The sequence below is a fragment of the Geospiza fortis genome, unplaced genomic scaffold (assembly GCF_000277835.1).
Source record: "Geospiza fortis unplaced genomic scaffold, GeoFor_1.0 scaffold1741, whole genome shotgun sequence".
NCBI classification, from domain to species: Eukaryota; Metazoa; Chordata; class Aves; order Passeriformes; family Thraupidae; genus Geospiza; species Geospiza fortis.
This window is the reverse complement of record NW_005055154.1, coordinates 167-10004: the sequence shown is the minus strand read 5'-3', so window position 1 is coordinate 10004 and position 9838 is coordinate 167. Positions and strand designations below refer to the sequence as shown.

The window sequence follows — 9838 nt, the reverse complement described above, 5'->3', positions numbered from 1 at the left end:
TTCTTGGAAGAAAAAAAAAAAAATAGAAAAATCATTTTGCTTCCTTCTCCCTGAGAGGATCATTCCCCCACCTGCAGCACAGCAACTCTGGAGGCAGAGGTGCCATTAATCACACTGTGATTTTCAGGCAGCAAAGGAAATACGTGGAAAACACTACTAAATAATTTCTAAGAGACGGAGTCAACAGAAGTAAATCTAAGGGGGAAAAACAATGCTCTTACCATCATCTGTGATTTTACTTGAGGCTACTCGAATTGCTTCTGTTGCTATGGAGACCTGTCGTCTTCCATCCTTGGAGACCCTCACAGGAAAGTGGTACTCCACAAAGAAGGTGCTGTGAATAAAAAAGTGGGAGGGTGACCATAATCCACCAAGAATCTGACATGAGTCATGAAACTCAGCACAGCAGGCAAGTTCCAGATTCACAGCTGGCTGCAACACTTTTTTTTAGGAAAAGTGAAACACCTATTCTATGAATTCCTTCCATAGATTATCTATGTGCCAGATTCTCCTCCAATGCAGCCTCTTTTGTTTTCAGTGTACTGCCAGGCACAAAGTACATCTGCAGCTCCCCAAAACCCTAGGAAAGGCACAGCCTGAAGTGAGACCACATCAGGATAAATCAGTCACATCTCTAACTTTCCCAAGTTGGAAATTTGTTGGGATACAATCTCCTCAGAGGAGCAGAAGCCTCAGAAGCCTGGAGAGCCTGGGCAAGCTGCACTACACAGGAGGGCTCAGGGAGATGTGCCCTGAAGGCACAGCAAACAAAGCAGGAAGAAACAATCCCCCCTTACCACTTATGGACAGACATGGGCCGCGGAGGCTTCCCCAGCAAACCTTTCCTCCTGGGGGAGGTCTGGATGCTCTCAGGAGGGATTTTCAGGCTTTCTATGGTTACTCTGGCCAGGTGTACTCGCTGCAGCAATGCCAACCTGTCTGCACCCAAGGATGTGAGAAGAGACGTTTCCCTGCGGTCTTCTGGAGGAGCAGTGGCAGAGCAGCTGGAGACACAGAAATGAGGTTCAGGACTGCAGAAACATTCTTGACATGACCACACGAATGGAGAATTGTAGCTTGGTGGGATGTTACTTAAAAACTGCCCAAGGTTCACTAAAGTATACATTTAAAATATATTTTTACAACAAATTTGGTGGTCTCTGTAATTCTCTTACAATATCTGGGGTCCATAACTGGGGAAAAAAAAAAAGCAACCCAGAAAGTGCATGTTCCACATTGCTGATCTGAAAAAATCCTATGCTAACTCTTCAAAAAGAAAAGCCTCAGGTAATGCCATGTACAAAAGCAGGGAGATGATACAGTTATAGACAAGGACAAGTCTCTGCTGCAGAGGAACAGCAACAGGATTTTTGTCATAGTTTTAAATCTCATTTGTGTCATTTGCAAGACTTGAGTTGCAAATGATTTTGTGTTGGTTCCTCCGGGGATATGAATTTTACCTGATGTAAAAACAGCGGTGTTAGTCAGAAAAATAATCAGAAATAATTGTTTGGAGCTAAAATGGAAATAAAAATAGTCACAAAACCTTTACATTAACTGTATTGTACAAGATGTGCTTGATAACTGGATCTTTAGGAACACTTTCATTGGTTCCATATGAAAAAAAGGGAATGCAGTTTAGATGAGGTAAAACAAAAGTCACTGATGTAACTACCTGGGTTTAGTTTCTGTCACATTGTGACCACAGGCATGAAAATCCTTCTGTGGAATCACTGGAGCTGCTTTTTTGAGAGTTTCTATCTTGGATGTTTTTTTGAGGATTTAACATCACCATCACTGAGGAAATCGCTCAAACTGGAATCAGATTTCTAAAGCAGAAATAATGCACATAAATAAGAAGTTAATTGTCACTGTACAGAGAGTTCCATAATGGTCACAATACATAATGGAAAACAACTTGTGCATTGCATCAATTGAAACAATTAAAATGGTATCAAAATTTCAGGGATTTAAAAAACAAAAAGTCTCCTTGGACAGCTTCAATGGCAGCAATTTCCCAACTCAATGCTTGACTTTGCAGTCTTAACAACATTCTTTTAATAATATTAATTTTATGCAATGTACACACGTACTCACAAGCATTTTTGTATGATACTTAATGCTTATCCAGCTCTAAAATACTGAAAACTGTCATTTTTCTGATCATGCCAACTCCCTGCTCTGCACATTAGGGAAGGCACATGTTCCTCTGGATCTCCACGTACAGAAGCGGTGTAAAAGAGCTTCTCCAGCAGCCTCTGGGCGTAGCGGGGATCCCCCAGCTCACTGTCATACACCTCGCTGCCAAGGGAGAGGGAATCCCACAGGGAGCCTGTTCCATCCCAAAGCTGCCCCGGGGAGAAATCAGCACTGTGGACACGAGAGAGAGAAATGCACCTCAGTACCTCAGGCCTCAAGTTCTGCAGTTGGTCCCCAAGGGATGTGGACAGTGTTTTATCCTGGATTTGGGCCGTGCTGGCTCCAGCCAGGGGCAGCCTGTGCTCACACAGCATGTCTGGGAGCCAGCCTGAAGGGTCCCCTGGGGACAAATCTCTGCCCCCAGAGGAAAGCAGTGTGTGGGAAGTGATGGACGGCCTGGGTAAGAGCAGATCTCTGCAGATCACTCAGCCCAAACCCTGCTGAAAGGGAATGAAATGCAAATAAAAAGTTGTTCAGCTGGATTCTGGGTGTCTTGGAAGCTGCAGATTCCACGACCTCTTTGGGCAACCGACTCCAGACCTTGGTGATTTTCATTGTAAAATACACCCATGAATATCAACCTCTAATTCTTACCCTTCACTACTTTGTAACTTCTGGAATGCTTTAAGATACCAGTGATACCTAAGGACAGTTTACTTTGATTAAAAAAAACCTCCAAGCTATCCTGAGTAGGTGCAAATGCAACTATCTTTAGATACAAGCTGGGGTTAGTTTGGCTTAAGGGTTTTCTCTGTGCTATGAGCTTAAAATAATTTTATGATCTGCAACACTCCAGTGTTATCCACTGATAAGCCACAGTGAAAAAATAAGTGCAGGGCACAAGAAACATGAAGCTTAAATTCTGAACCATATCTGACCCAGAAGCTGTGTGTTCAGGGTGCAGATGTGGACACAACAGCAGCATCATTTATGCTCCTGCTACACAAAATGAGAGGAAAAGGTCCATTTAACATCTGGAGAAAGATTAAAAATAGCTACAGTTTCTCATTCCTTTTAATTTACAGAGTGTTTCCTCTCCCAAGAAACAAGGTATTTGTTTTATGTGCTTACTTTATGTAACATTTTAGGCCACAACACTTACAACTATTAAGTGACTTAGTTTTATGAAAGACTGTGGTTAATCTTTCTGACATCACTTCCAGGGGCTTGCAGCTATCCAGGACATCATTAAAGCAGTAAAGCTGAGCTGTAAAACATCTCCATCACTTGCACACAAGTCACTGGTTACATTCCCAAAAATGTGGGCAACTTGAAGGGTCAAGAGACCTTTCCAAAATGGTCAGACAAGGACAATTTTGCAGAAGCCTCCAGTGCATCACACTCACCTGCCCAACAGCAACTGAATTGCTCTTTCTTCAGAGTTTAGGTCCAACTGCTGCCCTGAAACTTCAGATCCAAAGTGATGGGGATCTTCAGGAGCGGGCACAAAACCGGACTTCAAGCCTTTTGGGCTCCTGGGTAACAGCAATGGAAGCACAGACAGCAGAAAAAGGAACAATCAAGACATTAAGGCATGCTCAAGATTAATCCATTATTCAGTCTATCAGTTTTTTCTGTGAAGTCCAAAATAATCCACTTTAACACAAAGAGTTTGTGCAGAAAGAAATGAAATGGAGTTTGCAATAGCATCACTGACTGTCAAAGACAATGGCATTGCTTTCTGGTTATCACAGAACAACAGTCAATATTCCTATTTTTCCAGAGGAAAACCAAGAAATCTAAGTTTCTTTTCTCCTAAGAAAAAACCATGCATTCAGGTCATCAATTACTTACACTTTTCTGAAAAACTGTTCCCTGTGATGCAGTGCCATTTCACTGGCACTGTCTTGCACTACTCTTATTCCCTACCAAAATGTAATATTTCCTTGACAAGTAACTTAGAACTAAATACAAATATACTAAGAAATGAAATTAAAATCAATTACTTAAATCAAGGCTTACTACATGAAGATTAAAATGAATTCACAAAATTTAGGCATATATTCACAGGTAGAAATTAATTTCCCATTTGAATGATGTGCTGCTTTCACCCTAAATGAATCCTAAAACACATCCCATGAATCTCAGTACCTACAGTTTTTGGATAAAGCCTCACAATTTATGGCTTGGAGCTTGAATCTCACTTCCCCCAGTCCAAACTCACTTTGCTGGGGCTTGGAAATCGTCCCTCTCTATAAAATGAGACATTTTATTCAGTTCCACCTCCATGTCTGGGCTGGACTTCATTGCAGAAACAACCATGGCATCACGGAGTTTACTGCCCTGATCCAAGAGAGCTGGGAAACAAGCACAGGGATTACATTTCAGCATTCACATGCATTTTAAAAGCCATGTGGAGACACAATCAATGTGTCAGCTACAGTCAAGAAACTTGTTTTCTGCTGTTCAAAAGAGATTTTGGTGCCCTGGGGATTAAGTATGTTTTATACACCAGCAAACAGCTGAGCTGGGAGCGAGGAGAGTGATCCTCCATCGGTCTCCCACTCCACTGCACAAGGAATTTGTCTGCACACACAGGGTCAGGTGTTGAAGGGCATTATTAGGATAATTCAGGGAAGAGCAGTTTGCCACTTCAGGATGTCTAATTTTTGTTCTTCTCTGTAAATATGGAACTCCAAAGACAGCACATATGGAAACGCGCCCTACTCCAATGCTGGGGAAGTCTTTTTGGGGGAGCGAAGTCTCTCCTTCCCTTCACAAAACCTGACAGATATTCAGAAATCCAGACAGGCAGAGGGCATACCCTCTGCAGTGAAAGGTGGAAGATGGAGCAGGCTGCACACAAACCTGAGAGCAGGTCTTTTGTAGCTGGGCTGTGCATGGAGAGCACCCGTGCGCTGCCCTGGGAAGTGCTTCGGGATCGGCGCTGGTGGGGAACAACAGGGGCTGACTCTCAGGGCTCATCTTCATGTGCTCATCTGGCAAAATCACATGGGGATGAGGAGCAGGAAAGGTGTCCTTCATGTTTTCAGAATTCTCTTGGTACAGCAAACAGCCCTTTCCTCTAGGGAAAAATGAAATTGTATTTCAGTGACAACTTCAGAGGGTGGGTAAAAGGATTCAGAACTCTGCAAATTCTCCAAAAGGAAACATGACATGTTATTTTAATGATTCCTCACCTGGCACTGAGACCCCCAGAGAGACCCACCCAAGCTGCAAGTAAACATTAAAAAAAAAAAAAGCTTTTTAAAATAACTTTTTCACAAGAGCACGTTGTGACAGGACAAGAGGGAACAGATCCCCCCTGCCATAGGGTAGGTTTAGATCAGATATCAGGATAAAGTTCCTTGCTGGAGCACGGTGAGACTCTGGCACAGGTTAAGAGGCTGTGTCTGCCTGACCCATGTCCAAGGCTGGGCTGGATGTGGCTTGGAGCACCCTGGGATAGTGGAAGGTGTTCTGGCAGCAGGGCTGCCATGAGATGAGCCTTAAGATCCCTTCCAACCCAAATTATGCAGTGATTCAATGGTTTGAGACACCTCTTGTGTGGTCTTGCATGACTTGAACTAAGCCTAAGAAGCAAATTTCTGTCAGACAAGAAATTGTCCCTGTCACCTTGGAAACCCTCAACATCCTGGATTTCATACAAAATGTATGTTTGAAAAGACCAAGCATCCCATAACCCACAAGTGTACCGCCACTACTTCAAAAATTCTGTGTGAACTGCAAAATAAACCACAGTTTTGTCACGAGGAAAAAAGAAAAAAGGGTACCTAGGAGATGTGGCTTTGCTGTTGTCAACAGACTCCTCCTGCTCAACAGCCCCCTGGGTGTGCCTGGGCTGCTGGGATGGAGCAGGAAGCTGGCACTTGCTGCTTCCCTGGGCAGCAGCAGCACCTGAACCTCCTTGTGTGGCTGGCACGCAGCTGCTGGTGTCATACAGCTCTGGCAGAGGCTCTAGAACCAGGGACACCTGGGAGACAAGATGGGCAAATATTACTTTGTTCTTTTCCTATCTAAGTGCTGTAAACACTGCATTCAACTTCACCTGTTGTGCAATGGAAAACTGCTGCTTTTCTAAAGTCATATTTACATTATGCAGCTATGTCACATATTTACAACTACTTGTTTCTTGTTCCACGTTTTCAAATCCAGTCAAATGCCTTTCATAATCAATTTTCCAGATCCAGTTCTGGCTGCAAGACAGAACTTTCTTAATTTCAGATGTCAAAATGTTCTATTATTCCAGCCCAGTGAAGTGTAAGGATCAAATATCCATTTTAAATCCACTAATACCCACTCTCAGTGTAGAGATGACAACATGTTCCTCGTTAAGCTCAACTACCCCACATCCCTCTAAGCAAAATGAAGCCAACACCATCATTATTTGGTTTTTTTTTTCATTTGTTACCTTAGCTCAGAAATGCCTTGGACAGAGAGTGTGCCATGTACAGCTTGACCCTGCACCTGATTATGCCAGTGTCACAGCACATAATTTATAATAATATTAAATCATCATGTAATAATGAGCAAGGACATCAAGGGTACCTGCAGCTCTCCGAGTTTCTCCGATGTTGGTGACACCACAGCAAAAGAGCCTTTGATGTGATGGCTGGGAGACAGCTGGGACAGCTTTGTTATCTGTGCCCGGCCAAGGAGCAGGTGATCACGCTTGGTTAGAACCTCCAGGACAAGAACTCCCATATCTGCAAAAATCAGGAACATCTTCAGGTCACTCTCATGGTCACAAGTGACATTTTTTGGCTAAAATGACAGAAATGCCAGAGGTTAATGTGATGTCCTATTACGATAATGGGGCAGCGGGTAAAGAAGGGTCAATACAGACCCAGGGTGAGTAAGTATTTGGAATAAGGATTCCCAGGAAAGGAACGCTTAGGGCAGGACGAAGGGGAATGAATGGCTGAGCAGTGCCGGAGGGCATCCCCACGCCAGCCCGTTCCACCCTGCCCGCCTACTCAGCTGTCAGCCACACAGGACTAGTTGTAGCCACAACTATAACCCAGGCCCAATGAGCATTCTCAGGAGCAATAATCCTAATCATCTCACATGGTTTAACCTCCTCAATACTATTCTGCTTAGCCAACACCAACTATGAACAAACCCACAGCCAAATCCTTCTACTCACATGAGGACTCCAGCCCCTTCTACCACTCCTAGGCACCTGATGACTCTTAGCTAACCTAACAAACACAGCCCTCCCCCCAAGGACAAACCTCAGAGTAGAACTAACCATTGTAATGGCGCTTTTCAACTGATCTGCCTTTACAATTATCCTAACAGGATTATCTGCCTTTACAATTATCCTAATCCTACTCACTAACATAGAGCTAACCCCAGAACTGACCACTTCCAAAACCCAAACAAAAATACAAACTGTGATGATAAGCCATCAACTTTTTCCCCACGTTCTTGTAGCTTATAAAAAGCATGACACTGAAGATGCCAAGACGGCTGCCACACATCCCCAAGAACAAAAGACTTAGTCCTAAGCTTACTGTTAGTTTTGCTAGGTATGTACATGCAAGTATCCGCGCTCCAGCGTAGATGCCCTGGACACCTTAATTAGGTAGAGAGGAGCGGGTATCAGGCTCACCATTTATTACACATAACCACTGGCATCAGGTCAAGCACATGTTTTGTGCTGCAAAATCCACCCAGTTTCACAACAGGATTACAAATCCTCTTTTCCTCCTTCATTAACACTGGATTCACACATGCTGGGGTACCCCACTGGTTAACTTGGCACCTAGCACAGAATGCAGAGAGATTTCAGGGAAGAGGCATTAGTGCTCCTCAGCTGGCAGGAGCTGCAAACACAGAAAGGACAGCTTGCATTCCCAGAAAAACTGAGAGGAAATGACAACAAGTTTTAACTAATACTGAGGTGAGGCTGATTTACCAGGTTTCAGATATAAGAAAAAATCCACAATAACATGAAACCTTGTGCTAAACAAATGGGACAAAACCACTCCCTTGGCCTCCACATGGGATGAAGATGCGAACCCTCAACATGAGACTACAACTGGGCAACTATTTCCCTCCTGAGCCAGAGATTTGCACTGGAGCTTTGACATATTTTTCCTCATTCTAGGTTAAGATGTGTCCGGGAGAAGGAAAAAAAACGAAAAGGAAAATTTAAGAATGTTTCCCTAAAAATTGCAGTAACACAGAATATTATTACCTGGGATCTTGGAAAGGAGACTCAAATTTCACTTCCTTCTTTGCCCAGATATGACCTCCTGTAGTTCTGATGTCCCAGGAGAGGACTGAACACAGCCCTGTGACTGACCCACTGTTTTCTTGCCTCCAAACTTGCAGAAGATGGGTCTGACTGCAGTTCTGGGGCCACAGAGGCTACACCTCTCTGGGGATGCAGGATGCTGGTTAGCACCCTGTGCTCATGAGGGGAGCCCCCTTCCTGGTACAAAACCCCCAACCCTCACATGGCTGCCCTGCGCAAGCAGAGCTCCTCGTCAAAATCTCTCTGGTTTTGATGCAGAACTTCACCCAAAAACCATAAACAGGTAAAGCAATTTCTGCAGCACATTAGTTTGGCACCACTAGTAAAGCAGAAGTAACTCCCATTTTTTAATAAGCCAAGAGAACATAAAATAGCATTTATACTTTCCAACAGTGCTTTGAAAACAAACTCGATACAGCTTTCTTACAGCAAATAGTTATGAGAGATGAAAATCCTGAAAGACACATACCGCGTAAACTGCTGGTGGTTAAGAGAGCCCGTGCTTAATCTGCTAAATCACTGTTCAGGGTATTTCCCAATAACAAAACATCAATGGCCTCCTGCTTGGAGCTATCAAAAGTTATTTTGGACGATTCTGGTCACAGAACGAGCGCCATCCTTCAGCTTCCCAGCCTGTTGGGGAGGAACATGTACAGCATATTTTATGTCGGACACTGCTCACAGCACATTGGCAATATTCAGCAGATACACGTAAACTCTGTTAATGATTGCAAGGGCTAAGGCAATTTTCTTCTTTAAGTGTTAAATCAAGTTGTCTGAGCCTACTGTGCTCCATGTCATTTCTCCCACCCCCAGATGCTAAAAAGCACAGTAATACCTACAAGACTTATCTAACAAGCAGATTTAAATTAAACGAAATAAAATAAAACAAAATACTGCAGGGAGGGGAATATCTTTTTCCTAAACCCTAGCTCTTTAAAAATTCATTTGATATAGTGCCATGTTTAGACCATGACAGGGATTTTGGGCTTTTCCCCAAAGAGTGAGAGATGAGCAAGCACTCAAATCCAAATGCTGTGACACATGAATGTATTATGTTTATGCACTTAGGAGTTCAGAATTCACATTCTGGAATATCCATGTTAAAAACAGAGAGAGCTTCGACTTGAGAGCGCCCTTAACTTGTTGTGATAACATGCAAGTGTCATGCAGCATCCCAGAAGGAGCACAGGCACTGATCCATGGCTACAGGCACACCCAGACAGTCTCTGCTCACTGTGGCCTGACTGAGCTGCAGCCCCGAGGAGCAGCGTCCAGCACCTGGGCTGGACAAGGGTCTGCAGGGAAATGTGCTGCTGAGGCAGAACTACCTGGGGTCACACACACCTACAGGATAATGCAACTAACACATAATGCAGTCTGGTACTCCATACCAAACCTGGCAGTGCTGACTGG

The 9838-nt window shown here is 43.7% G+C and overlaps 1 protein-coding gene across 1 annotated transcript in view; it reads right to left on the bottom strand.

Moving 5' to 3' along the window:
* Positions 1–6864, bottom strand: part of LOC102040925 (C2 domain-containing protein 3-like) — a gene marked incomplete at its 3' end in the record, with an annotated part of 14362 nt that extends 7498 nt beyond the window's left edge. Inside the window, 11 exon segments of the mRNA XM_014311596.1 lie at positions 222–334; positions 798–1004; positions 1676–1769; positions 1772–1829; positions 2226–2370; positions 3546–3674; positions 4364–4496; positions 5008–5061; positions 5064–5224; positions 5934–6133; positions 6709–6864. Coding sequence (XP_014167071.1) covers positions 222–334; positions 798–1004; positions 1676–1769; positions 1772–1829; positions 2226–2370; positions 3546–3674; positions 4364–4496; positions 5008–5061; positions 5064–5224; positions 5934–6133; positions 6709–6864 — 1450 coding nt within the window.
* Positions 6865–9838: the final 2974 nt, after the last annotated feature.